The 19,040-nt window shown below is 45.8% G+C and overlaps 1 protein-coding gene across 2 annotated transcripts; it reads right to left on the reverse strand.

Annotated features, from left to right (window-relative positions):
- Positions 1–1,475: 1,475 nt before the first annotated feature.
- On the reverse strand, positions 1,476–17,399 carry CCNQ (cyclin Q). Of its 2 annotated transcripts, none has more exons than XM_066615923.1 (5): positions 17,293–17,399; positions 9,819–10,002; positions 8,633–8,765; positions 4,216–4,443; positions 1,476–3,592 (listed from the first exon to the last, which is right to left on the reverse strand). In XM_066615923.1, the coding sequence occupies exons 1-5, from the start codon at positions 17,378–17,380 to the stop codon at positions 3,503–3,505; spliced, it is 723 nt and encodes a 240-aa protein (XP_066472020.1). In that variant the 5' UTR covers positions 17,381–17,399; the 3' UTR covers positions 1,476–3,502. The 2 variants fall into 2 exon arrangements, with proteins under 2 accessions (XP_066472020.1, XP_066472019.1); XM_066615922.1 differs by having other exon boundaries at positions 9,819–10,041.
- Positions 17,400–19,040: the final 1,641 nt, after the last annotated feature.

Consider the following 19,040-nt stretch of genomic DNA (forward strand, 5'->3'; position numbering starts at 1 on the left):
AAGGCAGTAATGTGACTCTCAGGATTGTACTGTTGCTAGGTATGGGAGGTTTTTTTACATACCTGCAGCCAGCGCTGAAGTTCTAGGGTGATTTGGGGAGCCTTCCACAGAGCTCCCCAAGTCTCTGTAAGTCTAAAACAGAGAAAAGAATGGGCAATTCCAGTTTTGTCACAAAAACTGGAAGTTTTTTTCTTTTCTTTCTCTCTCTCTTGTTTGTACTTTGTTTTTTTCCTCTGGCTGCAGGTTAGTAAAAAATTCCCCTCCCATCCCTGACAGCAGCACAATCCTGGGGATTGTGCTTCTGCCTTCCCCCCTCACTCACAACTCACAGTGCTCCCAACTCCCTTGTAGGAATTTGGGAAGCACTGCCCTACAGAGCCTACATCTCAGTGTTCCCTATCTTGTATTCACTCCAAGGTCAGCTTGAAGAATCTAACCTCTCGTCCCCAGAGTTCAGGAACACATAGATGCAACTTCTGAGAAAGCCAAGCATGAACATATCCAAGCATCCTTGGACTTGATCTTAAGAAACCTACAGTTGACTATGTCACTACTCCATCTGACTAGGTAGTTTATGACAACCTGGACATCCCTACTGGCCCTCTGACTTGGTCAGTGGACTTGGATGCCCAATTAGTTGGTGCAGACCAATTCCAACAGGGGGCATGACTAGGGCTATTGTCATGGCTGGACCCAGATTAGAAAGACATCAAAACCTCAAATAACTTGTTTCCTTGGCCATGAATATGCTTACATGTTTTTACCACATACTGTGGCAATGAATTTCTTTACGCATTGCCCAAAATACAGTTAAAATACTTCCTGAATCCAATGCCATTCAGTTTAATTGGCTGAACCAGAGTTCTAGTATCCTGAGAAATATTTTTGTTCCTCTTGTAAGACTTCTTACATTTAATATTACAACTTTAACTTCCAGTCCAGGACATTGCCCAGTATCCTGAGAATTTCAAGATAATGGAGTTTACATTTCTATCTCTCATGGCTGGACACACTTGAAAAATACAATGGCAGCTCCTCATAAAAGTACAAAGCCATTCCACACACTAAGTAGCAGCAAACTTGGTAAATGTACCAAGTTAACAGTGAGCTATGGACAATCTTGGGTCTCTGAGGGGCAAATCTGTATGTCAGTTCTTTGCCCTAGAAAACAGGGCAAAACATTTCTAGGGCAAAACATACACATTTTGCCCTAGAAATCATATTGAGAATCTTGGCATGACTTTTAATGGATGGAAGAAACTACTTCACTCAGTGTAGCTTTTGAAACAGCCTCATGCCCCCTTGCTGTTCAATCCCATAGAGACTTTGTCCCCACATTTGCAACTAGTTGCAGATCTTTCCAGTCTCACCCTGAACACCACACACAAAATTCCAAACTGTGCATAAAAAAATCCACCTCACTAAGACATGTTAACAGATTGATGCATGCAAACAAAAACAAACAAGAATGGAGATAGATTTATCCACTTTTATTTCAACACAGCTCTGGGATTTTCCATACAAGAACTCCTTTGAAGATGAGGACAAGTTTCTAGCCATTGTAGTTACACAGAAAATTCTAAAAGTACGTGGGCAGATTCTGCTTAACTCCTCAGACCAGGTTATGGTATTCATGTGGATTTTGTCAGTTAGGGGAAGGGTTACTTTCCTCAAAAGGCTCTTTGGACTCCCACTGAGTACATTTCAGTTTTTACTCACCTGCTGCTTCACACCAGTCTGCATGTTCCAAATCCTCTTTCCTCACTCAAGACAAGAATTTCTGCTCATGACATGCTAACTAACTATATTTCTGACTGTTGTGGGTTCTAATCTCATACAAGTCCAACTCCTCAGAATTTAAATTCTGATGAACTGAAGATGAATCAACAATAGGGATGTTTAAGGCCTACAGAACAACAAGGGGTCAGAGCCACCACTTCCTATCACAATCTTGCAGAAAAAGGAAAGTGATGTCTGTTGTTAGACAGAGCCAGCACTAAAGCTGAAGCAGGAAGACTGCTCTGTCCTCACAACTGCATATGACTTGTCCACTTATGAACAAACCCCAGTCCACCCACCCTCCAGATCACCCCAGAACACACTTCAGCTGACCTTTTCTGTATTGATAACATTATGGTACATTAGGATTTTGCAAGAGAGAAGTAGCATCTATGAAATTGGTTTCCTGACTAATCTGGGCCATGAAGAACAATTAGCCAAGCCTAAGGGCCCAATCCTGAACAGTGTACACTGGATTACTGCTGGCGCGCATTGTCATAAATGTGCCATAAGGCAAGTTTGTGGGCCCTACTGATGGGCTAGTGCCAGCAGTAGCCCAGTGCTGGCCAGCGCTGGGCTACTGCCGGGCAGCCACCAGAGCTCCACCGCTCAGCAGTTGTGCAGACCGCTGAGCAGCAGAGAAGTAAGTGGAGGGGCGGGGGAGGGAGGGAGGTGGGACCGGTGGAGCTTTGCTCCACCAAATCTAGAGACCCCTCATCGGGCTCACCGCCCGACACTCCCTGCTGATCTTTGGGTTGGTGGTGAATCAATTAGCTCCATCGCGGGGCTACTCTCTTTATCCGGGGGAAGGGGATGAAAGTCCCCTTCTCCCGAGGAGCCAGCAGCGGCTACCCGGAGTGTGCAGGATGTGGCGGCAGCCATTTTTGGCACCACCGCAGCCCCACGTGCCGGGCAGCTCAGGATTGGGCTGTAACTCATTAGTCTGGGAAGCCAAGGATTGCCAGAAGTGGAATTGCCAGAAATGGGATCTCCTCAAGGGAAGAGAATTTTCACTTCCTTCCCCTTGGCAGACAGCAGCTGGCAGCAATGTGTCTTTTTGGCTCTGTGCCTGTGTTTCAACAGGTGCAGAGTCAAAGAGATCTGTGTTGAGATGCCCGATTCACGGGGGGGGGGGGGGTTTCAGAATGTGGCGGCAGATGCTGCTGCTGTCTCCACACCCCCCTGCAGGCCTGATCTTCCCCTCCCCCTGCCCAGTTCCACCCTTCCCACACATTGCCCCACCCCGAAAAGCTGTGCCATTGCCCGGTGGTCTTGCTTACCTCCGGTAGCAGCATGGCATCCTCTTCATGGTGCTGAGGCTCAGCGCCAATTGGCACTGGCCCAGCACCCACTTTTGCTGGGTGCTGTGAATGTGCTTTATGGCACATTCGCGATGCCCAGAGCCGGCGCTGAGGCTCAGCGCTGGCTTCAGGATTAGGCTGCCTGGCTCTAGTCTTGACTCCAACTTGGAAGAACCGTGGTTCAAGGACACCACAGAACAGCATCAGCTGTGTTCTATCTTTACCAAGCCTTGAAGCCAAACTCACTCCAGTTTTCTCTGTCTAGATGGCTCAAATGAAGCAGGAAACAGGATCTGGTGCCTTTCGTTTTAGGTAGGGGCACTGCTACCACCTTGAGCGATCAGCTATTTCCTTCCAGCTTGAGTGATCAGCTGGTTTGGCACATTGGAACATGGAACTCTGTCTTCATTGCCCAGATTTGCTTAAGATATTTCTGTGTCCAATGTGTAGATCTGTATCAAGTCCAAGACAATTTGGTCAATAACATTCTTGGAGAGATCTTCACTGAACATCTAGGAGGAAAGAAAACCAGTTAGGAAGAAAAGGTTCTACATAACTGAGTTGTAACAAAGGCAGAGACCAAGAATAATTTTTGCAGAAAGCCAATGGCAGCTGGAAACAAAATTCAGTGTCCATGGTGCATACATTTATCCTGCCCTTGCATTTGGGACATAGGTTTTGCAGAGTTCTGTACCATAACCTGCTTGACCAGAGGCAAAATAGGAACAAAAGAAATTGTCTTGGACATACACCATGGGAACCAAAGACCATCAATTGTTTTTCTTTCTCCAGCCTTAATGGTTGACCAGGTGCTGACTCCAGCCCCAACCAAAGAGGTAGGAATTTCTCTTCCCTAGAATTCACACAAGTCTTGATGCCTAAATGTTTCGTGGCCTCATTAAATGGTCACATTAAAGCAGAAGAAGAAGAAGATCTTTAACAAAGTCTATTTTCTAAATTTGTAGACTCCTGAAGAGTGCCAAGTTACCTCTCCCACTCTAACACCTAAGTTGATGATGCAACATATCCTCATCTTAATACAGATAACATTACAAACAGTAGCTTTGACCACAATCCAGATTTGGGCCAACACATAGATCCTCAGCCAGTGGCTACCTGCCCACCTCTCCCTTACCTGCCACCAAGGCTGCTCGGCTTCAGCATCACCAGGTACCTCCACCCCATAACACTGCAGGGCAAGGTAAAGGACAGAAACAGCAATATGCTGCGGTGAATGTTGCAGGCACAGAGGCCCATGGTAGCTGTCTCTCAGCAGGGCCCATGCTGCCACGGCCACTGGGGTCCGATCCCAGCTATGCCGGTTCATCCAGTGCTTCAAGGACAGCAGGTAGTGAAGAAGGTACTGCATGAAATGAAGAACGGCTGTTAAGAATACTTGAAATCATGGGGGTACTCTTTATTATCAACATTCCTGGCACATTGATTTCAATGGGGATAAAGGCATATACAAAATTCAAAGGAACCATTGCTCCAACTCAAGGAATACAAAATCTCCTTTCATTATGGATGGTAGAATCGCACAATTATTTCTACTTAAACATCATACTAACTCTGCCAGGTACATTAGTCCAAGGCACAATGACTATCCCGAGGTCACCCAGTGAGCTTCATGACTGAATGGGAATCCGAACTCATGTCTCCCAAGTCCAATTCCCATGCTAAAGCCACTCCACTGCACCAATTTGGGATGGCAACATGAATGTGTATTATCATCCCCCCATCTTTAAACTAATGAACAACATAATACAATATAATCACAATATTATATATGCAACTACAGGAGCCCCCCCATATCCATGGGGTACCATTCCAGGCCCGCTCCCACAGATACGGAAACCACAGATACAAGGGAACCCTATCTCTATGGCCATTAACATCATTTAGATCAGTGGTTCTCAAACTTTGAGGAAGAGTTACTCCCTCAGTAAGTCTTTGTGGGGGAGGGTCTAGGGCAGAAACGCGATCCCCAGGATCACGCTGCTAAGGGGGGGGTGAAGAGGGGTGCTTGTAACTTACTTTCAGAAGGCAGGGCTGCAGCAGGCTGCGGGGAGCCCTGCACAGCGCTCCCCAAGGCTTGAAACTTTCACTGAAAACGGGCGCAAAGCACCTCCTGCAAAACGGAAGTGCTTTGTGCCCACTTTCAGTGAAAGTTCCAAGCCTTGGGGGAGCGCTGTGCAGGGCTGCACAGGGCTCCCCGCACCTCCTGCAGCCCTGCCTTCTGAAAGTAAGTCACAAGCACCCCCCTCGTCCCCCCCAATGGACACGATCCTGGGGATGGCTTCCCTGCCTCTCCCCTTCCCCCATCCCTTAAAGGAACAGGGGAACCTTTACACCTTTGAGAACCACTGGTTTAGATGATTACCACTAGGATATGTTTTTCCCTTTTACAGCAGTGGTTCTCAGACTTTGAGGGAACTTTACTCCCTCAGTAAGTCTTTGTGTGGGAGGGGCTAAGGGGGGGATGAGGAGGGGTGCTTTCACTTATATTTAAGTAGGAAGGGCTGCTGGAGGCTGTAGGAGGTGCAGGAAGCCCTGCACAGCCCTCCCCGAGGTTTGGAACAGTCCCCTTCCCCTGCCCCTTAAAGGGACGGGGGGCCTTTACACAAACTGGTGGGTCACAACCCACCAGTTTGAAAACGAATGTTTTACAGGATGCTATAAGCATGCAAGCTTATAGCTTATGCACCTAGGCTGCAGGGAGCCTGAATACTTGAAGAGATTAGGTCACACATTAACAAAAAGCAGTTTACTTCCTGTTTCCTGCTAATGTTAGATCTAATCTCTTCAAGCATTCTGGCTGCCTGCAGCCTGTCTGCACATGCTATAAGCTTGCATGCTTATAGTGTCCTATAAAAGGAAGAAAGCAGTATGCCAGCAGTAAGCATCTAAGGATGCAATCCTATTCTGCGCTGGAACAGGCAAGCCAGGAGGCTTGCACTGTATCCAAAGCAGGATAGGGGCCAAAAGTGGCTCAGCCAGAGATAAGGGGAAACTTTTTCCCTTACCTCTGGGTAAGGCGCCTTCTCCCCTATGGGTCTCCTTGGACTTGTGCCACCTCTTAGTCTGTCGGAAAGCCCCCAAAAAAGACCCAAGAAGGAAGTCCCTCCCTCCAAGATGAATGTATCGAACCCTATAGAAAGCTAAACTAAGCCTTACGTTTGCATTTACTCGCAAGTAAGCAAACATGCCTTGGCTGGTGGTCAGGTCAGGTAAAGGGGAATGTGAAGCCACCAAAATGGTCCTGATCTGATGGAACTGGAGCTCAACAAATGCCCCAGAAGGCAGCTCCCCCCTCCACTAAAAAAGATCAAAACAGAGGCTTCAGCTGAACTTTTCTGAGACTTGCAAAGCCAGGTGGATCCTGACAGAGATCTGGTTTAAACAGAAGTTCTTAAATTGAACTGGGCACTGGGTAATGCTGAAAACTTTACTGATTTTTGGAGGGGGGGAGTTATTGCAGGCAGGCTACAGAGGAAATTCACTTGGTGGAACAGTGCTGGCTTCTGCTTATTTATTTGTTTTACTTTAATTATTTATACTTATTTATTTTAATTTGCCTGATGATGTCACTTCCACCATGACATCACTTCTGGTGGGTCTTGAACAGATTATCATTCTAAAAAGTGGGTCCCAGTGCTAAAAGTTTGAGAACTGTTGCAATAAGGTGTTAGTAAGTTGACACCCAGGGTGTGTGTGTGTGTGACACCACTAGTAACCAAAATAACTAAAATCACAGTTTGGAAAAATAATGCCATCAAGTTATATATCAATCAATGCTTAATTTCATGCAGAATGTGTTCTATCTTTGTTCTATCAAAAGGTACAGACAAAAAACCAGTGGGGGCGGGGTGATGGTACATCACCACGCCCACCACCTGGGGTGTTGCCCCGCCCACTGCAAGGGGGGTGACATGCTGGCATCCCACACTGGGTGACGCGAACCCTAGTGACTCAACTGACTACTGCAGCTAAGGACCACTGTCCAAATAGGTTGAATAATTCACAAAACTAAAGCATATGCTGAATTATTGCCTCAGATTCACCACAATGCCAACAGTTAGCTTCTTTAATAAGGGCCCAATCCTATCTAACTTTTCAGCACTGGTGCAGCTGCTGTGCAGCCCCAAGGTAAGGGAACAAATGTTCCCATACCTTGAGGAGGCCTCTGTGACTGCCTCCCCACCATAGGATGCAGTGCACACCCCACTGGTATGGCTGCACTGGCACTGGAAAATTGGATAGGATTGGGCTGTTAGTCCCTTATTAAAAAGATGTATTGGAGTCCAGTAAACTCTGAAAAAGATTTTTTGCTGAATCAATTGTTATGTAAAATTCATTAATATTTTAGCTATATTTGCTAACACTATTTTCCACTGATAACATAAAATGGGACATTCCAGTTCTTGATTCCACAAATCTTGGAGACAAGTAAGGTCATATTTATTCAGTGATTAAAAGTTTGTATAAAAATATTCTGGGTTTCCTTTTCTTAGTGGATTCAATAAGCATATCTAAGACTAAAGACGTCTGAGAAGCTAAAATTGCGGCTGGGCCAAACGTGCTAATAAGTGCTAATAATGTGCTAATAAGTGCTATAAATGCAAATATTGCCATTTGACTGGGCTTGGTAAATCATATTTACTATTCAGTTTAGTGAAAGAACAACTCTTTTTTTTTATCATCATCTTGATCACCATCAACCATCCTATCTAGAGTAAAAATTTCTGTCAGCCCAACTCTTCCAAAAAAGGACTTACTTAAGCTTCTGATTTTTTATTCAGGACTAGCCCAAAGTGTTAGTTCAGGGTGAGAAAATGGGTCAAGTTTGTATTTTCCAGCAATAATGGTCCACAGGTATCTGACAAGAGATTTTAGGTAGAGCTTCTTGTATTTTAATCCAGGTGAACCCTAAGGCTGACCATTTAGGAAGATGTGCCAAATTCTGGATTTCCAAAATAGTCCAAGAGACTTATCAAAGTTCGGAAGTGGACCCGATAATTAGGGGAGGATAAAAAATATACCTGTCATTCTAATGAATGCATATTTTCGTGATGAACTCTATTCCTCTCTTCAGAGCACAAAGGATTATACACAGATCTTGGGTTGTTGCAAGAATAAAGCAGACAGAATGATTTGCCCAATGAGCTTTAGTGATGGGTTTGAACGCAGATCTCTCCCAAACTTTACTGATTCCAACACACATTTCTAGACCTTACTGCCCTAGCATCCAATCCAACTCTCTCCCAAGAATGGTACTCCCAGCCTGCCTTAGCTCATCCTGCTAGTGACTGTCTCCACCACAGACTCTAAGGATGCTTTCACCCCTGCCAAGACATTCGCCTGCCCTTCATTGGGCTAGAACCTTGACTTGCTTTTCTAACCTACTCCCATCTGGGTGACTGAACTCAGAAGTTGGAGCTACAAGGATGAGTCCCTGTTTTCAGATTCTATGCTAAAGAGAGAACAACAAAGTTGTAACTCCCAAGCAAATCATGCACCCCTTTCCCAGCTAAGCCCTATGCTGGCCTGACCTTGTGAGGGTGCTGGAAGGAGACACGAAAGCAGAGCACTCGTAGCATGAGCAGCTCACACTGGACAATGCTATCTCTCAGCTCCCAGAAGTGAGTGTCCAGCTCCAGGGGATCACTCCGGGGATGCAAGTACCTGTGTGCGAGAACAGAGAAAAATACCGAAAATTGAAATAAATGGAAGTGCTTTCAAAACACTTCCATTACATAACACAAAGAGGATGTGTGTATCTGCTGTCAAGAAAATCTCACTGGGCATGCCCAAGCCTAAAATAGACTAAGTGCTAAGTAAAATAAAGTAGGCTAAGCAAAGTATTGAGAAACAAGAAGTGAGTTTTTAATGCTTTACAAGGCATTTGGAGGTATTCCCCAGGCCTCCCAATGCCTTATAATTAAAAACATCACTTCCAGTTTCTCAGTGAAACTGGAAGTTGTGCTATTTCTACTGCAGAGCTCAGTTTGAGCCCAGCAGAGTCCGCGGACAGATGTCTGTGGCCTTGGCTGAGCTCAGAGGCACCTCCAGAGGCGAGGGGAGCCGGGCTCCCCTCGCCTCTGGAGGGTCCAGGCCACAGGGACAGGCCTTTGCCCATATCCCCAATTTCAGCTATTTCCTGGGGGGTTCTGTAACAGAACCCCTGCGGATAAGGGGGCACACCTGTACTTCTTTTGTGTGTTTATCTTCATATAAAACACAGAACTAACTTAGGACATGTACTGCCACAAGATTAGAGGATAGCTGTTGGCTATAAAAGGGAATTAAGTTTATGAAGGCTGGATCTGTCAAAAATTATTGGCTATGATGGCTAAATGCTCCACGTTCAGAGCAGTATACTTCTCAGTAACAACAGCTGGGAGGGATAAACTGAGGAAGGTAGTGGTCTACATGCTTTACTTACAGGCTTCCTAGATGCATCTAGCAAATCACCATTGGAAACAGGATCCTGGCCCATATATACCCTTTGCTGGATTCATCAGAACACTTTAAACTTAGAAAAATGTCTCACTGAAATTAAAAGGGCTTGGCGCAAGCAAAACAAAAGAATAAGTGTGCAAAAACATTCAGTGTATAAAATCCCTTGGATACCAGTCCATTATAGATTTAAATGAAACTAGACTGTACATCTCATATTGTGCCCATGTAGCTATACATTCTTAACATGCCAAGTCCTGCACTCCAGTTACCAGTTACCTGTGGCTCACATTGATGATGTCCCTTGTCCGCAGATGCTGCTCTTCTACCTTCCCAGCCAGATAAAGGGCAGCCATTGCTACTAGGTAGGGGTCATAGGGCTCCAGAGGCACTTCCGTAAAGAACCGGTGATAAATGGTGCACGCAGTAGCAACAGGGATGGAGTGCAAGCCCAGTTTCACACCTGTTGCAAAGGAGATACAGCTAGCAGGTTTCTGGAACTCTATCAAGAGGAAGGGGAAATAAAGCTAGATGCAACACATCCTTCACCCAGAGGCAACAGTGAGGTAGCTCTCTCAGGCAACATATACTGAATGTTGTTAAAGGACAAAACAATGGGAGTTGGACAACTCTAATCCAGAAGATACAGTAGTCCCCCTGTATCTGCAGGGGCTATGTTCCCACCAACGCTGCAGATACACAAAACTGCCAATAGCAGCACACCTTACGCAGTACTTACTGTTGCACTGGTGTGCTGGCATTCTGGTGTGCTGCTTGACTGCGCTCAGGACTCATCTGTCTTGTTTGCAACCCTCCTGTTGCTATCTTTTGTCTTCCTCTCACTTTCCGCTTCCTGTTAGCATTGCTTTCATGACTCATTTCTCATGGCAGAAGCTAACAGTAAGTGGGTTGGAGGGCTACAACAGAAGTCCTGAGTGTGACGGCAACAGGAGGCAGACAGTGAGAGGAAGGCAAGAGACAGCAACAGGAGGGCAAGAAAGACTACTTCCGAGTATAACGGTGGGGGGGGATTTGCGAACCACAGATAACTGAAACCAAGTCCACGGATATGGGAGGGCAGCTACTGTACAATCCTTTGGAAAGTTCACCTCACTGACATGAATGGGAGCTGTACCGAGGGCCCTGCAGTGCCCTTGCACAGCTCTCACTCATATCAACGAGGCTCATGCAGGAGAACTTCCCTGTGGATTGTGCCCCTCTGTTAACTGTTGCGTATCTGGGAGGCAGGATGGATTTGGATTTTCTATTTCAGGCATCAAAATGTCAGCCCTATCCTTGAAGCCCCCTTCAGCCACAACCACTAAAGGTGGCAGCTGTGGGAGAGGTCTGTTCGCAGCAACAATATTCCAGGCCCTTTCCATTAATTTCTGGTTCTCCATTCCAAAATAAAAAAGATATCCCTAAACTGCCATGCCATAAACCTGACAAAGTATCGAGGACCAGAAAAATAAATTTAAATTTAAAATTTAAATAAATACATCAGAGAGGGAAAGGGGGGAAGAAAATTGGGTAAGAGGCACTTTTTCAAGTGGGTGCTCCTTTTTTAGCAGGGGGAGAGTAACTGGCCCACCTCACCCCAGCACTGTCTGTTCTAGTGGCTGTCTGCTGGTATTCTTTTTGCATCTTTTTAGATTGTGAGCCCTTTTAGGACAGGGAGCCATTTGGTTATTTGATTTTTCTCTGTGGACCGCTTTGTGAACTTTTAGTTGAAAAGCGGTATATAAATACTGTTAATAATAATAATAATAATAATAATAATAATAATAATAATAGAACATCTCCTTGCAAACCAGGGGGCTGATGGGTCTCCTTGGGCTGGATGAGCTGTACTTTGAAGACCCATGTTCTAGGTCAGGGTTTCTCAACGTGATCACTACCTGCTTGGGGTGGCACACCTTCCAGCTATGCCGCTGTTGTGTGGATAAAAGGAAGGAAGGAGCTATTACACCATTCGGTATATACCACTTGTACAACTATGTACTTCACTTGAAGGATGGGAAGTATAAAAACGTGGAAAAAAATAAAAAGATGTTGGTGGAGGTTGTGCGACACTGAAGAGGAGGGGGAAGGGGAGAGAGTGAAAGAACCCAAGGGTGGCAATGCAGGAACAGGATGCACAAAGTGTCTGAACAGCAAGAGATGCATTAACATGGTATGGGTTGCGGGTGGAGAGATTGGATAGTGCAGTAATTTTGAACAACTGCAGAAACTCCAGGCTCTCATCTGAAGAATGTTGCAAGTGCGGGGAATTTTTACACACTGTTCCTCGTTACAAGGCAGCTCCATAGGTCCTCCTTGAAAACCAAGGGTCTGATGGGTTTCCACTGGCCAGATGAACAGACTCCATAGGCCGGATATGGTGCTTAGGCCATACTTTGGAGACCCATGTGCTAGGCCAGGGTTTCTCAAACTGTGGCTCGCGATCCACTTGGTGGGTTGTGGCCTGATGGTGGGTCGCAAAGCTGAAACTGACAAGCAGATAGCTAAGAAGGAAAGTGCATGGAGCCCTATGGAAAGTGAAATAGAGCCACATCGCACATTTATTCATGAGTTGGTGCCCGTGACTTAGACCACTGCAAAGGGCGAACCAAGAGGAATCCGACACCACCAGAATGGTTCCAATCAAATGAATGCAATCCCCAAAAAACATTGAGCTGGAAGTCCCTCCTTCCAAGCTGACAAATCTATTGCGCCTGATGGAAAGTGAAACTAAGCTCGGTGTACTGGCTTACCGCTGGCGCACACTGTTGCAAACAAGCCAAAAAGCACATTTGCAAGCCCTAATGCTGGGCAAGCGACAGTGCTAGCCCAGTGCTGGCCGGTGCTGAACCGCTCCACTGGCTCCAAGGTCTCTATGTTGGGCTTGGCGCCTGATATGGAGGCTTTTACCTCACCAGGTTTTTACCTGACCTTTTGGTCAGCGGTGAATCAAGTAGCCCCATTGCGGGGCTATTCCCTTTACCCAGGGGAAGGGGACGAAAGTCTCCTCCCGAGGTGCCGCTGGCAGCTGCATGAGGTGCATAGGATGTGGTGGCAGCCATTTTTGGCACTGCTGCAGCCCTGCACCCTGGGCAGCTCAGGATTGGGCTGTAAGCTATACATTTATGTTTACTCACAAGTAAGCAAACATGCCTTGGCTCATGTTAAAGGTCAGGCAAAGGGGAATGCAAGGCCACCAGAATGGTCCCAATCTGATGAAAGTGGAGTTCAACAAATGCTCCAGAAGGCAGCTTCCTTCCCCCCCACTGATAAAAACAGAGGCTTGAGCTAATAAGGTGAATTTTTTTCTGTTATTGGGCGCAATCCAAATGCACCTTTGGGCCACCGCAAGTCCCTTGTGCTGGCCCAGGAGGGTCACAAACATGCCATAAGGCACATTTGCGCCTCCTCTAGAGAAGCGCTCCTCAGAAGCGCTCCTCTAGAGAAGCGCTGGTCTGCATAGGCTGACATAAGCCTCTGTGCCAGCTTCCTCCTCAACACTTGCATTGGCCCGGCTGGCAACTTGCTTAACCTGTTGAATTTCCTTTTCCATCAGACAGATATCATCAACAAATGCCAATATAATAATTTTTTTTCATTTCCAGAGCCTTTTGAATAAACACAAGGATCAGCTCTTGTTGGTACAAAACCCATCTCTTTGAGAGCTTTGTCCAAACATTTGTACCAATTCCTGGCACTTTGTTTTAATCCGTGTAGAGTAGGGGTGCTCAATAGGTGGATCGCGATCTACCGGTAGATCGCAAGGCAAAATGAGTAGATCGCGGAGTGCCGACCCCCCCTTCAGGTGCCTCTGGGAGGAAACGCCGGGAGTAAGGCCCATTGTACTCAATGGGGCTTACTCCCAGGTAAGTGTGGCTAGGATTGCAGCCTCACAGCCTAATCCTAGGCATGCCTACTCAGGAGTAAGTCCTGTTAAACTCAGTGGGGCTCAAGGTACACCAACATACATTGTACACATAAATGTTATATGTTATGATGGCGCGAACATTGTAAAAAAAATTCTGGTAGATCTCTGGGCCTTGCTGGGTTTCAAAGTAGCTCTCGAGCCAAAAAAAGTGTGAGCACCCCTGGTATAGAGCTTTCTGTAGCCTGTATACTGTGCCTGGTTCTTTACTCTCATATCCTGAGGCTTGGGTCATGTAGGCAGTTTCTTTTAGTGCAGCTCTTATTTAGTGCTTATTCAGATAAGCTGTCTTAAAGTCATAGTGATGTACATGCCAGCCTTTTGTGGCTGCAATGGCTAATGCAAGTCTAACAGCCTCACCTCTTACTGTAGGTGCAAAAGTTTCATCATACTGAGGATACTTTAGCTGGGCAAATGCTTGGGTGACTAATCTAGCTTTATACTGGGTCTGGCCATCTGCTGAAACTTTTTTCTTAAATACCCATTTGCTCCCCAGGGCTTTGTGCCCCTCAGGCAATTTACACTCAGTGAAAACTTGGGAGCTCCTGCATAGCTTTTAACCAGTTCTCTTTCTCTGGTTTGGGTAGTTTTAACACTTCCTGGTATGTCTGAGGTTCACAGGAAACTTAATAAACATTTACTCCTTCATTACAGCTTGATACTTCTCCAAAAGTAAAACGTTGGGATGGTACCCCCTTGTTAGCTCTTTGAGATCTCCTCAGAGCTGGTTCCTCAATTTCCTGAGTTTCCTCTTCTAATTTTGGTGACTGAGGGGTTAACAACTCCTCCTCATCACCCTGAAGCTGGAGAGGGCTGCCTGCCTTATCTGGTTGTCTAAGCAACTGATCTTGACCATCCATGGAAGGATTTTCACTGACTGGGAGAAATACTTGGGAATCTTCTACTCTTTTCCAGCCGTGCCTGTTCATTGAAGTTGGCAGACCGGGAGATAACTATCCCTTTACTCCCATCAGTAAGCCTATAAGCCTTTGAACCTGGCTCATAGCCCAAAAAGGTCAACTTGTGTGCCCTGGGCTGGCCTTTGTGCCTTTTATGGATATGCACCCACACATCTGAACCAAAAACTCTCAAGTGAGATAAGGAGGGTGGCTAATCTCATATAGTGCCTGGTATGGGATTTGATTAATTGCTGATGTCCACAGGCGATTGACCAGGTAATGAGCAGTCAACATAGCCTCTTCCCAAAACAATTGGTAAAGCCCTGGATCTGCTAGGAGGGTATCCTTTATGGTTTGTAACCACCCGTTTCTATGTTCCGCGACCCCATTTTCAGCAGGCATATACAGACTTGTGCATCTGTGTTTGATCCCAGTTTCCTTAAGCCATGCCTGAAATCTGGCATTCATGAATTCTGACCCACAGTCAGTCTAGGGCTGGGCTACCTTTTGCCCAAACCTGCACAAACTTCACCCACTGGCAGAACTGCTCAAATGTTTCATCCTTTCCCTTTAAGAGATAGCAGAACCCATATCGTGTATAGTCATCCACTATCACCAGTGTATCATCATCCACTATCTTGCCCCTCCATAAGTTTCATGCATGGGGCCAATTAAATCGGCATGGACTAGCTCAAAAGGATGGTTTGTTTGTCTAGTACTCTTTTTGCTCACTGGGTACACTTTTGATTTTGCCTGTTTGCAAGTTGTGCAATCCAAAAAGGTTTTGCACTCATTTAGGCTAAGGCCTTGCGTACACACTAATGTCTTCTGCAGCATCTTAAAACCCACACGCCCCAGCCTCCTGTGCATTAAATGAATACAATTATGATGTGGTGGCTGGTTTCTGAAAGTAGCCTGGGTCAAATTATTACTGGCTACAGCCTCTAGCACATACAAATTAAAATGGTGCCCTGTGCACAACTTTCTCAATTTTTCTTTATAGTGCACACACCCCCTGTGAAATTCACTTAATAGCCTTGCTGGTCAAGGTAAGAGACACTAAGCAAATTATGCTGAAGGGCAGGAACACAAAGCACCCCTGTTAAAGACTTACCCAAACAGGGTACAAACACTGTTCCCTCACCCTGCACAGGGGAGCAAACCCCATTTGCCAAGTTCACATGTCCTTAGGCTGTGGGTTCCAACAAAGCAAATAAGGCTGGATCATTTGCAATGTGTTGACTGGCACCACTATCAACAAGCCACATGTCTTGAGCATCGTCTGCTGTTTTCACCACGGCGACCTGGATCCTTCCAGTCCTCCTCTGTGAAGTGAAGCTCTTCTTCTCTGGGGCTTTGGCTTTCCTTGCCTTGCAGAATTTTATCAGGTGGTTGCTTGAGTCACATCTGTAGTACCTCTTGACAACATGCACTCTGGACATCTCCTTCTCTGCAGCTTGAACTGTAGTTTCACATGGCCTTGGGACATCACTGGCACCTTTGCTCCGGACAAGCAGATTGTTTGCTCTTTTTTGCTCTTCTTCAAGCAGCCAATCGGTAAGATAAGCCAGAGTCAAATTATGCTGTGGCAGGACCTCCAGAGTAGTAACAAGCATATCCCACAATTCATCAAGCGAGCTCAGGATGATAAAAACTTTATGCAGCTCAGGGAAGTAAATATATTTTTCTTCCAACTCCTGGAAAGTCTGCTTTATCAGTTGCAGGTGGTCTGACACACAGCCTCCCGGCTGAAGGCGAAGCTGGTACAATTTTTGTGTCAGGCTTATGTTAGAAACAACAAAGTCTCTGACATAAAGTTGATGCAGCCTCCCAGTAAATGCTGGCAGAGGTGATTCCCTTCACATGAATCAATTGGTTGTCCTCTAAGTACAACACAATTGTAGCCAGTGCCTTTTCATTTTGCCTCAAGTCCTCCTCCTCCTCCTCCAGCTGTTCAGGAGCATTGGACACAATCCCCCACAGCAATTCTTTCTGGGGGTACAGTTCCATCCAATAACTCCATGCTGAGTAATCAGAGCCATTCAGACGGCATAGGGGAAACCCTGTCACTGCCATAACAGACTGCATCTTAAGCTTGCCCAAACATCCTTGCCCCTCCTGGGCTTACAACATAAATCAACTCACCGGGTGCAAAGCCTCAGCGTAGCTTTGAAGCTGCTGGCTCTGGGTCCATAACCTGTCGAGGAGGGAGTTTCTCCTTATCAGGCAGAGTAGCAGAATGCAGCTTCAAGGATGGGGCTTGCAACCCAGCAGAGAATAGACAGGCAGAGTTGCACCACCAATTAAGTCTGTATTTACAAATATTTACAGCAGCAGCAGCATAGACAAAGCAGCAAAGAGGATACAGCAAAGAACACACCACACACAACTTTCCACGACCACCAACAACCCACAAATGAGGTTTCTCACAGCCTTCCTTATAAGGATTTGTGAGCCAATCAGGATGGGTGTTGCATCATCCTCTTACCACGCCCTGTCTTGAGATGCATGATCTCATCCCTGTGATTGCATCAGCCACATACAGTTACATTACAGTGCGTTGGGACCCTGTGTCATGATGACTCAGCACTTTACATATAGGCTGCATGGAATACATTCAGCCCTGCCTTATTCAGGCCTGCAAATTCTATCATGGTTGTGCTCTAACCCTGACAGAGGGCTTTTTCATTACACAGAAGTCACAAGTTTGGTGATCGCTGCTCTAGCCCATCAGGCAAGACTCTCAAGTCCTGCACAGATTGGGATAGCTGCTCTTGTTCTTATTTTGTTTCTTGGGATAGTGGCTCCTCAGAATACATATTTCCCCTTCTCAATTCAGTCCTCCTTTCTTGCAGGGACAGAAGGAATTCCTGTCTAAAAGGAATAGGTCCAACTATAAACGACATAGGAAGTCCAGCAAACTACTCACCTGCTTCCATAATGAACCTGCAAACTTTGAAATGCATTCTGGCATCTGCTGACACCTGACCAGTTTCCTGCAATCCAGAGGGATCCATGAAAGCTGGTTCACCCCACAGCATCTGTGCAAACAAAAAGGAATCTAAAGTCAGTTAAGAAACCTACTTTCACTAGGCAATCCGTCTTGTTCTCTCTCTAGGCAAAACCCGTCTGCCACAATTCTAACAGCAGCTGGTCTCACTCCTTTTACTACGACTCAGTTACTACTGTTATGGCAGTCTAGCAAGAGCTGTGTGCCGACTGAGGGCCCAATCCTATCCAATTTTCCAGTGCCGGTGCTGCTGTGCCTATGGGGTATGCACTGCTTCCTGTGTTGGGGGTGCAGTCACAGAGAAGGTGACAAGGGAAGAAGAATGTCGCCGTGGTGTCATAGAGACAAAGATGCTGTGTTGGATCCGTGGTATCACTCGTTTTGACCATGTCCACAATGACAACATCTGGCAGCGTTATGGTGTTGCTCCAATCGAAGACAAGTTGAGAGAAACCCAGCTTCAATGGTACAGCCACGTTCTGCGCACCAACAGTGATACACTGACACAGAAGGGTCTTCAGTTGGAGATCAATGGTAATGACCAAAGCAGCACTGGCTTGACACGCTACATGGCGACATGAAAATCACCTGCCTATACCCAGACCAAGTCTACAATCGAGAGAAATGACAACTCTGTTCCAAAATAGCGGACCCCACCACCACACAGTACAAATACTAAAGAAGAAGAAGAATTGCAATGTTAGTTCTAGGAAAGTAACTTGCCAACAGAGGTTAGCATTCCTTGATCCCCGTTGTTAAGTGCCGCTGTTGTTACACGGCATCATCTGTAGGATGATGCCCCATGATGATGCCTCATCTGTATGATGAAAGCCTCACCTCTGAAGGCTTTTCTGAGCCCTGCAGAGGCCATGCATGCCCGCCTGTGGCCTCTGTGGGGCTCAAAATGGCCGATATATCTGAAAAAAGCTACTTCCAGTTTCCAGAGGGAAACCAGAAGTGATGTTTTTATGACTTACACATGTGGCTTCTGCGGGGCTCAGAAAAGCCTCCAAGCTCTGGAAGTTTGGGGGGGAAGACAGGGATCAGCAACAGACCATCAAATGTGCAGTCTGTCGCTGATTGGAACATCGTTAAGCAATGTAATTAAGGTTTCCAGCTATCATCACTAATTATTTTATGATTCAGTAACTCCTGTTGGTTCCTAACATGCCTCCTCATTGATACACAGCATTATAGGCTGCAAGCTACTGGAGATACTGCCCATTTCCAGTGTAGCAACTCACACCTGCTGGTTGGTTAGATTCTTGCAAAGAATGCTAAAGTAGGTGGCTCTTGATTTGATCCAACAGGATACTTATTGCTCTATTTTGTTCACTTATTAATGTCAGTCTTTCTGTATATTAGAAAAATAAATGGGAAAGAAAAGCAATAAACTTAGCATGGGGAAAAAAAGTTAAGTATAACCAAGCTGGTTCTAACAGTTGTTTCACACTCCACAGTGAACTAAACACATCACAGAGGTCCCAGAAGGGGATTATGTATGAATCTGGATAGGATTTATTTTTTAACTTTTTTTGGTATCTTTTTATACATTCTTAATAAAAAGTGCATTACTCAGAACAGATTAATTCAGCTTAACTGTCAAGAAGTCCTGAACACTTCACACACACTGAATTATGGCAGTTCTAGTACAGTATAAACAAACA

This window comes from Tiliqua scincoides, chromosome 2 (assembly GCF_035046505.1).
Source record: "Tiliqua scincoides isolate rTilSci1 chromosome 2, rTilSci1.hap2, whole genome shotgun sequence".
In the NCBI taxonomy this organism is placed as follows: Eukaryota; Metazoa; Chordata; class Lepidosauria; order Squamata; family Scincidae; genus Tiliqua; species Tiliqua scincoides.